The 14,285-nt window shown below is 42.9% G+C and overlaps 1 protein-coding gene across 1 annotated transcript in view; it reads right to left on the bottom strand.

Annotated features, from left to right (window-relative positions):
* Window positions 1-14,285, bottom strand: part of EXO1 (exonuclease 1) — a 39,616-nt gene that overhangs the window by 20,839 nt on the left and 4,492 nt on the right. The window contains exons 4-9 of the mRNA XM_014530103.1: window positions 11,243-11,366; window positions 9,094-9,231; window positions 7,534-7,746; window positions 5,531-5,718; window positions 4,222-4,318; window positions 2,112-2,337 (exon numbers count right to left, since the gene is read on the bottom strand). Coding sequence (XP_014385589.1) covers window positions 2,112-2,337; window positions 4,222-4,318; window positions 5,531-5,718; window positions 7,534-7,746; window positions 9,094-9,231; window positions 11,243-11,366 — 986 coding nt within the window. The remainder of the gene's footprint in view (window positions 1-2,111; window positions 2,338-4,221; window positions 4,319-5,530; window positions 5,719-7,533; window positions 7,747-9,093; window positions 9,232-11,242; window positions 11,367-14,285) is intronic.

The following is a 14,285-nucleotide window of genomic DNA, read 5'->3' as shown; positions in this document are numbered from 1 at the left end:
ACCAAGAACCTACAACCAAGAATACTTTATCCAGCAAAGCTATCATTCAGAATTGAAGGTCAGATAAAGAGCTTCACAGATAAGGAAAAGCTAAAGGAGTTCATCACCACTAAACCAGTATTATACGAAATGCTGAAAGGTATCCTTTAAGAAGAGGAAGAAGAAAAAGGTAAAGATACAAATTGTGAACAACAAACATGCATCTATCAACAAGTGAATCTAAGAACCAAGTGAATAAATAATCTGATGTACAGAATGAACTGGTGATTATAATGAATCAGGGACATAGAAAGGGAATGGACTGACTATTCTTGGGGGGGAAAGGGGAATGGGAGATGCGGGAAGAAACTGGACAAAAATCGTGCACCTATGGATGAGGACAGTGGGTGGGGAGTGAGGGCGGAGGGTGGGGCGGGAACTGGGAGGAGGGAAAAAAAATAAAAATAAAAAATCCATAAACATATCCTCAGGTGAGGATAAAAATAAAAAAATAAATGGCTCATATTAAAAGGGGAAAAAAAAAAAATAAAATAAAAAGTAAAAGCATGAATTGTAAGTTTGCAAAGGTGTTTGCTTTGTTTTTGTGGTTAGTCTATATTCACTCATGTAGATGCTTGAGGGAAAGAAGAAATAGATTATAGTTATTCTTTCTACTTCTTAACATGTTCTATGATGAAAAACAAAGAACAAAAACTTTTCCCAATACCTAGTTTTCCATTCTCAGTATTTCTGTTCAATATTGTACTGGGGGTTCCAGCAGGCAAGAAAAAGAAAAAAAAGGCATCCAGACTGGAAAAGGAGAAGTCTTTACTTATAGGTAATATGATTATTTATATGGAAAATCTTAGAGTCTACCAAAGTGAATTCAACAAGGTTGCAAATTACACAAACCAATTATCTTTCTATATACTAGAATGACCAACTAGAAATCGAAATTAAAATATCATTTACAGCCCTGACCGGTTTGGCTCAGTGGATAGGGCGTCAGCCTGCAGACTCAAGGGTCCCAGGTTCGATTCCGGTCAAGGGCATGTACCTTGGTTGCGGGCACATCCCCAGTGGGGGATGTGCAGGAGGCAGCTGATCGGTGTTTCTCTCTCATCGATGTTTCTAGCTCTCTATCCCTCTCCCTTCCTCTCTGTGGAAAATCAATAAAATATATTTTTTAAATAAAAAAAATCATTTACAATAGCATAACAAATCTGAAATATGGGGATCAATTTTATAACGGATGTACAAACCCTGCGTAGTGAAAACTATAAAGCACTGCTGAAGACTTAATTTAAATAAATGGATCAGAAAATTCAATATTCAGATGTCAATTCTCCCCAAATTGAATACAGGTTAAACTAATTCCCAATCAACATCACAGCAAGCTTTTTAAAAAACAACAGTCCTAGCTGGTTTGGCTCAGTGGATAGAGCATCAGCCTGCGGACTGAAGGGTTCCGGGTTCGATTCCAGTCAAGGGCACATGCCAGGGTTGCAGGCTTGATCCCAGTAGGGGGCTTGCATGAGGTAGCCAATCAATGATTCTTTCTCATCATTGATGTTTCCATCTCTCTCTCCTTCTCCCTTCCTCTCTGAAATCAATTAAAAATAAAATAAACCAAAAAACAACAAACTGACAGTCGATTCTAAGATTTAAATGAAAATGTGCAAAACAAAGAGTTAGCCAAAACAACTTTTCAAAAGAAGAACTAAGGGACTATACTACTTGATTTTGAAACTGACTGTAAAGTTACAGTGATCAAGACAGTGTGTCCGGCATAAAGATAGGGAGAGAGAGCAATGCTTCATACTAACACTTCAGAGAGACTCACACACACGCCAACTGATTGCCACCAACTGTGCCAGGCAATTCAGTAGGGAAGGCTCATCTTTTTAACAAATGGCCCTGGGACGACTGAACCGGCAAAAACGCAGCCTTGATCCTTACCTCATATCACATAAGAAAATCAATTAACAATAGATCATAGGCCTGAATATGAGTTAAAACTATAAAACTCCTAAAAGAAACAGGAGAAATCTTAGTGACCCTGGGTTTAGCAAAGATAGATTTCTTAAACATGACCACTACTAACGAGCATTTCACAAAAACGGAATACATACCGCCTCTTGGCCGTTTCACAATGGACAGCTTCCTTGGCAGGTTCAGCCCCTTGGTGCTGATCACCTGTTCCCTGCCCGCAGTGCTTGGGTTCTCCTTCAGTCTTGTAGCACCTGGAACAGGGGCCAGCTCAGGTCTGGGGCAGTAGTTCCTATGCCAAATGCTATGAACACCAGACGGCTTTTGAGATGTATTGTCATCCCAACTACGACTTCTCGACTGGGCAGGCTAAAAAAGTAAAAGCAAAAAGGTTTCTTGAAAAAAATAGTCAATTATTTCCCTCTGTAGCAACACAAATTATAAGCAAATAATTATCCTTAAAAAGAACAGCTTTTTAATGAATTATCTGTCCTCTAATGACATGTCCTACACTTTCTGTTACATGTACCTTGTATTCTTAGGTTCCTCTTCTAACAAGAGGCAAGTGATCTTATTAGCTCATCTTAAGAAAAAATAGCCCTAGCTGGTTTGGCTGAGTGGATAGAGCTTCGGCCTGCGGACTGAGGGTCCCAGGTTCAATTCTGGTCAAGGGCACATGTCTGGGTTTCAGGCTCGATCCCCAGTAGGGGGCGTGCAGGAGGCAGCTGATCAATGATTCTCTCTCATCATTGTTTCTATCTCTCTCCCCCTCTCCCTTCCTCTCTGAAATCAATAAAAAATATATTAACAAAGGAAAAAATAAACTTCCTAAGATAAATGGTGTAAGATATAAAGGCTGCAATGGAAGAAATGTGGACAAAAGTACTTTTAAAATTTGACATTAGTTTAATAACCACCTGGCAATTAAGCCTCTAAATAATCATTTACATACCCTTTACAAACCACCTGAAAGTTAAAACCATAAAATTATGTCTTTAAAGTAATCAACAATCCCACCTCTAGCAATTGGTTGGGCCAAACCAAAGCAATCTAATTTCCAAAACTCTTCGTTTCTATTAAACCCATACTTGGAACCGTCTTTTGTGGATGATAAGAAGAAACAGCTCCTTTGGTCTACACTGAGACTTACATAACACTTTCTCTGAGAAAGGGCTTATTGCAGTCAGGACTGGTGTATTTACCACGGTGATTTGTTGAGTGAATGAATGTCAGTTACAGGATCTCTCATCCTCAGACCAGAACACTTGGGAACAAGTTGGCCTGCTTTGACTGCCAAGTCCTTTTGCTTCCTTTAGCTGTCTCGCTGGTTAATAAGGGTCTTCTTTCTCATAGTTTCCAGTCCAAACCAGGCTTTTTACCCTTGCTCGTTCTCATTTAATAATTCAGTCCTTTACTAAGCATTTACTAAGCACATAAAACATGGTTAGGCTAGCTGATGTTCTGGAGTACAAAGAAAACAAAATACAATCCTTCCTTGTAAGGACTTTGCAATGAAAGCTCATAAAACCCTGCCTTTATGAAGATTACACTATTTTGGGGAAAATCAGAAAATAAACCAAATAAATTACATAGCAGTAAGTGGTAAAAAGAAAAAAGAGAAATGTTATTAGATGAAGATGAAGAGTTTTTTTTTTTTTTGACTGTGGATAGATTTCAGGTTACAGGAAGTCATTTAAGTAGAGATTATGTGGCTGGTACACACACTAGAGACTGGGTTAGAATAAATATGAATGAAAAGAGAATAGAGTCTGAATGAAAATATGAACAGAAAAGAGAATGGGGAGAGTGGACCATAAGGGATAGATAGAATTGGGAAAAAGTAGAAGAATACAGGAAAGGGCTACAGAACACAGCGGGGGTGTTCATTAAACATTTGCTAAATTGTGAATCAGTGGAAACCAAGTTGTACTTGCAAGGGTAGTGTTTCTAGATTTGGGTCTTCAGCAACATGACAGGGTGAACAGGGTGAGAGGAGAAAAAAGGCATCAAATGCTTGGTATATTCAAATGGAATGTTCAAGTCTAAAGGTTTTTAATGTAAGGAAATTACCCGATATGCCTATGTTCTAAGAGACATAATTTCTTTAGCACCAAACTGTTTCTGATCTATACTCTGCACAGTGCCTGGCTATAAAAATGCTTAAAAGATGTTCACTAAACGAAGATCTGCCTTCGGTCACAGTTCTGAGACATAACTGAATGTGCATTTAGAAAGAAGCCATTAGAAGGTTACCATAGCAGTATCTGGATTGTAGTCATCAATCTGTTCAAAAGTATTTATATCTTTATTTCCAAGTGCTATTTGAAGAGCTATCGAATCATCAATATACCTAGGTTGGTAAGATTAAGGAAAAATGATTTATTAACAATGGAACAAAACCCACAATATTAAGAAAGAAAAGTGGGCCTGGCCAGCGTGGCCCAGTGGTTGAGCGTCGACCTATAAACCAGGAGGTCATGGCATATGCCTGGGTTGTGGGTTTGATTCCCAGTGGGGGGTGGGGTGTGTGCAGGAGGCAGCCAATCAATGATTCTTTCATCATTGATATTTCTCTATTTCTCCCCCTTCCTTTCTGAAATCAATAAATATAAATGAAAAAAATAAATAAAAAGAAAGAGCGAGCCCTAATTGGTTTGGCTCAGTGGATAGAGCGTCAGCCTGCGGACTGAAGGGTCCCAGGTTCGATTCCGGTCAAGGGCATGTACCTTGGTTGTGGGCACATCCCCAATAGGGGGTGTGCAGGAGGCAGCTGATCGATGTTTCTCTGTCATTGATGTTTCTAACTCTCTATCCCTCTCCCTTCCTCTCTGTAAAAAATCAATAAAATATATTTTTAAAGAAAAGAAAGAAAGGAAGGTGTATTTCATTGTCACAGAAAATTCTCAGGTTTATAATGTCAGTGGATGCTGACTCCCACACTCAGCACTCCCGAACCACAAGCACATTGACGCATCTCTACTTGTCACTGCAGGAGCTGGCTGTGTCCTGAAGCAAAGCCCCGAGGCATCGCTTACTCCCTCTCGAGAAGATGGGGAGGAGTCCTGGCTGCCAGCTGAGTGGCTCAGGCTCGGCACTGCCCAGTGAGTGGCCAGTGGCTGTGGGAAGGGCACCCTCATCGGGAGTCCTCGCACACCCACAACGCCTCTCCTAATACATCCAGCTTGCTGGCCACAAGTGTTTCTCTTAAGTGTCACTTTGTTTTTGTTGTTTTTTAAAGATCTATTTGGCTTCATTGGAGGATTCACAGATCAGGCAGCATTCCTAATGCTGTAGAAAGGAGTTGTGTCACCTTTGGAATATGTTCCTATCAAGTCAAACTAAGTAATTAACAAGCTATAGCGAATGAGCCTCAGATTTATAAACAAGAAGTCGCTCGAAATTTTCACCAGCATGCTAATTAAAATGAACAAAACACAGATTTCGTTATAGAAAAGAAAGCAAGAAACAGTCTGTAAGCTTTTCACTGAATGTCTCGCTAAAAATGCCACTAGGGACACACGGAGGGACTGAAAAATCCTACCACGTGGTTCAGAAAGGATACCGCCCGGCATAGCTCAGTGCTGCAGGGTCGATGTCATCCCCGTAGTCATTCAGAGGGACGAGCTTCCTTCTGATGGGATCGAACACGAGCTGGTAGAGGAAGGTGTTGTTGGCCCGAATAAAGCCTTTGATGTAGTCCTCTGGCACTGTTATGTTCATCTTGAGGTAATGTCCAAGTTTCTTGATAACCTAACAATGATGCAAAAATATTTATGCGTTATCTGCAAGAATACAGAATGTATTAGCCCCAAGACCCATCTGCTTACATGAGAGGATGAGGAGAAATAGAAAAACCAATTGTTTTTATCTACATTAAAAACCTCTACCAGCAAACACAACCATGTCAGATCACTTAAAATGCTGTGTTTCTATAACAGTATTTTCTTTGCATTTTCTACTATTAGTCCAAATAATGAGAAATTCAGTTACACATCAAGTTTACATTCCTAAGTACATATTCTTCACACCCAAAGTCCCTTTTATTCAGAAGGCAAAAAACCAAAACATACACGACTTGAGAATTAAAACCCCCCAAGTATTCTTAGATCACATTTTGAAAGAGAAATTGGCATTCTAACCCCTACTAACAGTCACGGATGATTAAAGCTTGACGTGGTTTTAAATATTTTCTATCAAACTCACAGATGGAGAAGGGAAGACCCAGAGAACTGAAGGGACCCAGGAGGCCAGGGCCTGACCCTCCATTCCCAGCTCTCCCACCGTCTCCCACCCCAGACACCACGATGCTGCACCAGCCTCAGCCCTGAGGACGCACGCCGACCCTTGGAAATAAAAGGGGACTCTGCTCTGCAACCCTAGGGCTTTGGAGAACTACCCAGCGGGGGGAAGTGGGCTTCTTTAATGTACGCTGCTTTTTTCAAGGCTAAGAGAGCAGAGGAATCACAGAGCAGTGATTCGAGCAAAGATGTGATGTGAGGAATTACAGGCAGGGTTTCCCAGAGGCTCCGTGACACCTCGGATAGCACATCAGATCGTGGGAGGAAGAGATGAGAACCCGCTGCCTCCCGTTAAGCCACATCAGAGATTTACGTACATAAACGTGCAATTCTTCTCATCATTTTCATTTGTTTTACAAGACATGGCTACTTTTCATAAAAATGTACCAGCTATGTTAATATGTAATGAACTTATTATTAATTTTAAGTGAAGTAATAAATAATTTTAACTTTTGTTTTAATTTCTGATTTGGTAAATGTCAGTAGCTATAACCTATATAACCAAACTACCACCACAAAAAGCTTTTAGGAGTATAAAGGGGCCCAAGCCAGTTTGGCTCAGTAGATAGTCAGCCTAGGGACTGAAAGGTCTCAGGTTAAATTCCAGTCAAGGCATATGCCCAGGTTGTGGGCTCCATCCCCAGTAGGGGCCATGCAGGAGGCAGCCAATCAATGATTCTCTCTCATCATAGATGTTTCTGTCTTTCTCCCTCTCCCTTCCTCTCTGAAGTAAGTAAATAAGATGGTACGTTTTGCCCTAGCCGATTTGGCTTAGTGGATAGAGCGTCAGCCTGTGGACTGAAGGATCTCTGGGTTTGATTCCAGTCAAGGTCACATGCCTGGGTTGCAGGCTTGATCCCCAGTGTGGGGGGCGTGCAGGAGGCAGCCAATCAATGATTCTCTCTCATCATTGATGTTTCTATCTCTCTCTCCCTTCCTCTCTGAAATCAATAAAAATATATTTTAAAAAACTTCTTTTTACAAAAGATGGTACGTTTTAACATTATTCCTACCCTAGACTATTTTAAATAGCCCTTAAGTCTCTTTATGTTACTCATTTTATAAACCACTAGTTTGTCAATTGCTGAAAACATGGTTCATTATAGTTGCCAAAAGCAAAGTTCTAGTGTCTTAGTCATTTTATTTCAGTGACACATTATTGGCTATTAACGTAGTATAATATTTAAAATCCATATTCTTAGTGTTTTATCTATTATTTAAGAAACGCTTCAGAAGTCGAGTATGACCCTTGGTGAGTCCCTCTTACCTTTACAATGTCTGGGTTATTGGCTAGCCTTAGCACTTTGCAGGCCTTTGCTAACCCAATCCCGCGCAGTGATGAGAGATAGTCACAGCCTGAAAGAATGCACATGTACCGAAACTTCTCCTCTGTGAACACATCCCCGAGCTGTCTGCACATGCCCAGCCGAGCCTGGTCAATTTCCAGTCCATTTCCAAACTGGTCCATTTTTAAAATCACCTTTAAGAGGAAAGGAAATTGTTAATACCTATAAGGGCCATTTTTATTTTTTATTATTCAATTCACTGCAATATTTCTAAGAAATCTTTCTTGTTCTTCATCATGGCAACGAGAGAGCCGAGACAGGTCGGCCAGGCAACTATTGTCAAATCTGTAGACAAATCAAGGTGAAGCAGGGGCTCTGACTCTGACGCAAGGAATACCCTTTCTACACATTTTTATTTTATTTTTATTTTTTAAATATATTTTATTGATTTTTTACAGAGAGGAAGGGAGAGGGATAGAGAGTTAGAAACATCGATGAGAGAGAAACATCGATCAACTGCCTCCTGCACACCTCCCACTGGGGATGTGCCCGCAACCAAGGTACATGCCCTTGACCGGAATCGAACCCGGGACCCTTGAGTCTGCAGGCCATCGCTCTATCCACTGAGCCAAACCGGTTAGGGCCCCTTTCTACACCTTTACTTCCTACCAATATTACAGGTTGTCATGGTGATCAGATAGCAATTCATACAGAAAGCACTTCCCCTTTCCTGCCACTGTTACCTTTTAAAAAGTAAATCGTTTTCTTAGTTTTAAAGTAATACATGTTCACTATAGAAAACTTGGAAAACAGAAATTTAGGAGGATTAAAATAGAAGTTGCCCTAAATCTCTCAACTATTGCTGTTACCCAGCGTTATCCTTTTGACATAGATTCTTCTAGTCATCTATGTATAGATAATAAGAATAACAAAAATGGCCGTAACCGGTTTGGCTCAGCGGATAGAGCGTCGGCCTGCGGACTGAAAGGTCCCAGGTTCGATTTCGGTCAAGGGCATGTACCTTGGTTGCGGGCACATCCCCAGTGGGGGGTGTGCAGGAGGCAGCTGATCGATGTTTCTCTCTCATTGATGTTTCTAACTCTCTGTCCCTTTCCTTGCTCTCTGTAAAAAAAAATCAATAAAATATATTTAAAAAAGAAAAAGAATAAAAAAATTGAGATCATCCTATATTTCTGTATCTTAACTTTCCTACTTAATATATCATAAAATTTTCCATTAAACAGTTTATACACAATCCCATTATAAAAAAAGTTTATTTACCTAATCTAATTGAAAAATATAAAGCAAATAATTATTAAAAAATAAGACTAAGTCTATATTCTACTAAAAAATTTGTACAAAATGCTCTAACCGTAAGTTTACTCTGAAAAAGCACCCAAATTATACAAATATCAAGCAGCAAAACCCGTCTTTTCATTTTAAATAATATAACTATGAACACTGTAAGTAATTTCAGGTATTAAATGAAATATTACTGCAGAGGAGAAACTTTAATTCCTTGGCTCACACTATTTTAGCACCTTTTTACAGCCGAAAGCGAGGAGGTCAGAGTCCTCCGTGACGATGGCCTGTACGATACCCGCTTTGTTCAGATAGGCCAGCTGTGCGTCTGCTTCGTACGGCGCCACCAGACAGTCGACCCCCTGAGCCCGAGCAGCCTGTGGGAGAGGAGCAGTCAATGTGCAGAACAGCGTCTGGAAAGAACTGAACAACTCCCTGTTTCAAATCCATTTTATCACCAGCTTCACCGTGCACGGTTTTTTAAAAAAAATATTTTATTGATTTTTTGCAGAGAGGAAGGAAGAGGGATAGAGGGTTAGAAACATCGATGAGAGAGAAACATCGATCAGCTGCCTCCTGCACACCTCCTACTGGGGATGTGCCCACAACCAAGGTACATGCCCTTGACCGGAATCAAACCTGGGACCTTTCAGTCCGCAGGCCGAGGCTCTATCCACTGAGCCAAACCGGTTAGGGCTCACCGTGCACGATTTAATACTATTTTCAAAAATCATATCCTTGCCGGAGCCGGTTTGGTTCAGTGGATAGAGTGTCGGCCTGCAGACTGAAGGGTCCCAGGTTCAATTCCGGTCAAGGGCACATGCCCGGGTCACAAACTCAACCCCCAGTAGGGGGCGTGCAGGCAGCAGTCAATCAGTGATTCTCTCTCATCTTTGATGTTTCTGTCTCTCTCCCTCTCCTTTCCTCTCTGAAATCAATAAAAATATCTATAATAAAAGCATAATTAGACCAGACGTCCTTCCGGATGAAGCCGGGGCTGCGAGGGAAGCCCGGGCCCTGGGTGCCAGAGGGAAGCCAGTGCTGGCAGCCGGAGGAAGGAAGGCCTACCCTTGCACGAATTTCATCGAGCCTCGAGTATACATATAAAAATCATATCCTTTCAAGTATGCTTTTTCTGCTTTTAGTCCTAGTGTATAATGAACTGATCAGATAGCCACTAAGTCTTTTTTTTTTAAATCAACTTATAAATTTGGAGAAAAGAAACACTGCTTTACACGGGGAGGGGGCCAGTAACTGTAAGTCACAAAAGACAAGTTTCCATCTGAAGAATGGCTATGCTCCACCTGCAGACTGAAGGGTCTGGGTTCCATTCCCCTTAAGGGGCACATGCCCAGGTTGCAGGCTCGATCCCCAGTAGGGGACGTGCAGGAGGCAGCAGATCCATGATTCTCTCTCATCATTGATGTTTCTCTCTCTTTCTTCTTCCTCTCTGAAATCAATAAAAATATATTAAAAAAGAGTGGCTATGCTCCGAAAGTATCTGACATGTTTAGAGCTCTGAATCTATTTTCCCCATGAAAATAACAGGCTCTCTTGTCAGACTACAAGAGTCTACCTGACATTGAATCTAATCACCATAGTTATAATCCCAGTTGTTTTCGAGCAGTTTGAACACAGGCCTGAAAAGGGGGAGGGAGGGCTGGGACTGTGGGCACGTGGACACTAATATTTGGTGATAAAAGACCCGTCTAAGCAGAGCAGATGAGGTAGCCTGGAAGTCTGCAGAGTTCCCGAGTCAGCGAGGCTGGTTCAGGGTCTCGGACAGGCGTCCAGGAGCGAAGGGTCAGTAAGTGAAGACTCGATGCCAGTGGGGGTGGGACTGAGCCCCCAGCAGTGCACCCCTCCATCTCCGGGACATGCTGATGGAGGTCATCTAGGGGTCTTATTTAAAAAGGGAGAGCTCAGCTTATCCCTCAGGCTTTCTCCCTTGGAAATGCTGAATTCTATCTAAGCATTCTGTTCCCTTCTGGCTGACATTAGCCCTCTCCAGGAGGTCAGGCCTACAATAATCCCCCTCCCTTCATTTCCTTGCTCTCCCATCAATAAACAACTTACAACCAGCTTCCATGAACGTCACTATTTGTTACTTGGGCATCATTTCTTTTTTTAATCCTCACCCGAGGATATTTTTCCATTGGTTTTTAGGGAGAGCAGAAGAGAGAGGGAAAGACAGAGAGAAACATCGATGTGAGAGAAACACATCGATTGGTTGCCTCCTGCACGAGCTCCAACCAGGGCCCGGGCTGGGGAGGAGCCTGCAACCAAGGTATGTGCCCTCGGAAGGAATCAAACCCGGGATCCTTCGGTCCGCAGGCTCTCTCCACTGAGCCACACCGGCGAGGGCGCGTTATTCCTTGCTTGGCTTACTTTAATGACGTTGTGGGCCATCGCATGTGTGATGTTGACGCAGCGGGTGAAGCATTCTCTGGCCTCTGAGACCTTCCCCTCGCGAAGAAGCTGCTTGCCCTTAAGGAGGTTGGCTTGTCGTCGCCTGCAAGGAGCAAGAAAACCCAGAGCTGGATCAAGAAACTATGATACAACTCGAATGCGAGACATTTATCTTGAATACAAAAAAGTCTGGCTCATTTGAAAGTGCGCCCTAGCCCTAACCGGTTTGGCTCAGTGGACAGAGCGTCGGCCTGCGGACTGAAGGGTCCCAGGTTCGATTCTGGTCAAGGGCATGTACCTTGGTTGCGGGCACATCCCCAGTGGGGGGTGTGCAGGAGGCAGCTGATCGGTGTTTCTCTCTCATCAATGTTTCTGACTCTCTATCCCTCTCCCTTCCTCTCTGTGAAAAATCAATAAAAAAAATATATTTAAAAAAAAAAAAAAAAAAAAAAAGGGCCCCCCTGGTCCCTGAGAGCATTAGCCCACAGGCCCTGGGCTCCTAAGCAAAAGATCAAGCGCCTTCTAGGGCGCACTCACAGCCAGCTCAGCGGGCTCTGCCACAGCAACGCCTCTGTCAGAAGAAAGTGAACCAAGATGCTTAAGAAAACGCGAGTCAAGGCTTTCACACCATCAAACCCACTTCCACGCGTAAAGGGTGGAACTGTATCAGCACACAGGGAACTGGAGGAACGCTGTTTCTGTGAGCTTCCCTGTGAAATCTATTAGAGAACAAACTTCAGAAAAACCAAAATAACGTGATGAGAGGCAGGGACATAAGAACTGGTGATGACCACATAGTAAACTGTAGAATCAAAACTCAGTAAGGAGTAAGCAGAGAGCCACAGCGACATGCTCTGACAGGAGTGGCTCTACACTGGAGAGAGTGTACGGGAAAGAAAAATAAACTTTAACTGCTTTCAGTAATCACACTGGTGGTGGGAGTATTAGTCCTGTTGAGTATATCCCCCGTTTTGCTTTCCATGGTTTGTTACCCAGAGTCAAGTGAAGACTGGAAATATTAAATGGAAAATTCCAGAAATAAACAAAATTAGTAAGTTTTAAATTGTGTGCCATTCTCAGCAGCAGGATGAAATCTTGTGCCATATCTACTTCACTCCATCTCATCCCATAGGCATCGTATCATCTACATCACAAGAAGGGTGAGGCCCTGGCCGGTGTGGCTCAGAGGACAGAGCGTCGGCCTGTGAACTGAAGGGTCCCGGGTTCAATTTCAGTCCAGGGCACATGCCCGGGTTGCTGGCTTGGTCCCCAGTGGGGGGCATGCAGGAAGTAGCTGATCCATGATTTTCTCTCCCAACATTGATGTTGCTATCTCTCTCTCCCTCTCCCTTCATCTCTGAAATCAATATATATTAAAAAAGGAACAAGGGTGAGTAGAATATAAGGTATTTTGAGGGAGAAGATAGATCACATTTACATAACTTTTATTATAGGTTATTATGCTTGTTGTATTTTATTATTATTGTTAATCACTTCCTGTGCCTAATTTACAAGTTAAACTTTGTCATATGTCTGTGTATACAGGAAAACACAGTATAATAGGGCTTGGTTCTATCAGGGTCCCAGGCATCCACTGGGGGTCTTGGCATGTGTACCCACTGAATAAGGGGGGACGACTGTAATTATAAGATGCTCTAACTTTATCATCCCCTGTACCCTAAAAAAAAAATTCTCAGTATGGAAGGAAGGAGATGCTGATGAAGCACAGAAGTTAAGTAAAAGCCTGTGCCCTGAATTTGAATGGGAAATATCAGTCTGAACTAGTGGTTTTTTCATGAAGTAAATGCACACATACATGCTCAGGGTTGTGGGCTGGGTCCCCAGTAGTGGGTGTGCAGGAGGCAGCCTATTGATGCTTCGCTCTCACAGCAATGTCTCTCTCTCTCCCAAAATAAGTAAAACAATTTTAAAAAATGGATAGCTGGAAGGAGGATTGACTTGGGGTGGTGAATACACAACACAATATACAGGTGATGTATTATAGAACTGCACCCCTGAAACCCAAATAATTGTGTTAACCAATGTCACCCCAATAAATTCAATTTTAAAAAATGAACACAACTAATAACTAAGAAATTCACTATCACAGTGAAATTTTAACATTCTTTTCTCAGAAACTGATGGATTAAGAAGACACACATAACAAACAAAAGAACCAGTAAAGATATGGAAGATTTGAATCCTACAATCATAAGCCCGATTTACACTCAATAATTAGAGAACGCACAATCCCTTCCAGCACACAGAAGACTTAAGGAAATGTGTTCATGTCCTACGCCCGTGGTCGGCAAACTGCGGCTCGTGAGCCACATGCGGCTCTTTGGCCCCTTGAGTGTGGCTCTTCCTAAGCCTTAGGAGTATCCTAATTAAGTTAATAACAATGTACCTACCTATATAGTTTAAGTTTAAAAAATTTGGCTCTCAAAAGAAATTTCAATTGTTGTACTGTTGATATTTGGCTCTGTTGACTGAGTTTGCTGACCACTGTGCCCTAGGCCATAAAACAGCCTCAATAAATTAAATATGTAACAAAAAGCTGGTATTGGGTGCCGCGGTGGCCTCAGCTGCCTGTGCTGGATGGAAGCCGAGCCCACAGGTGAGGTGACTTGTCTAAGGTCACACGGGGTGAGGGAGCCGAGAGGCTGCGGTGCCTTCAGCCACCGCCGAGGCCGAGATTCCCACGAGCCGGGGCGGCCAGGCCTTACCAGCTTCCTGGAGGCTCACAGGCTCACCTGCCTTCTTAGGGGCCAGGCCGCCTCCCCCGCTGGGACCGCTGCACGGGTACCACCGCATCCGGTCTGGGAAGGCCGAGGAGGGTTCTGAAGGACCGCGGGAGGAGGGCTCCCAAGCAGGTGCCCACGGCACCAGGCATCCTCAGTCCTCCTGCCCGGCGGGGGCACCTACGAGGTCCCTTATCGGCCCACCCCCCCAAAACTGCTGCATGAGCGGCTGCCCCATCTGCGTGTGGGTGGACATGCGGACCGGCTCCTGCCGGTCGACT

Source organism: Myotis brandtii, unplaced genomic scaffold (assembly GCF_000412655.1).
Source record: "Myotis brandtii unplaced genomic scaffold, ASM41265v1 scaffold717, whole genome shotgun sequence".
Classification (NCBI taxonomy): domain Eukaryota; kingdom Metazoa; phylum Chordata; class Mammalia; order Chiroptera; family Vespertilionidae; genus Myotis; species Myotis brandtii.
The sequence above is the reverse complement of the archived record's forward strand: the minus strand, read 5'-3'. Positions and strand labels throughout refer to the sequence as shown.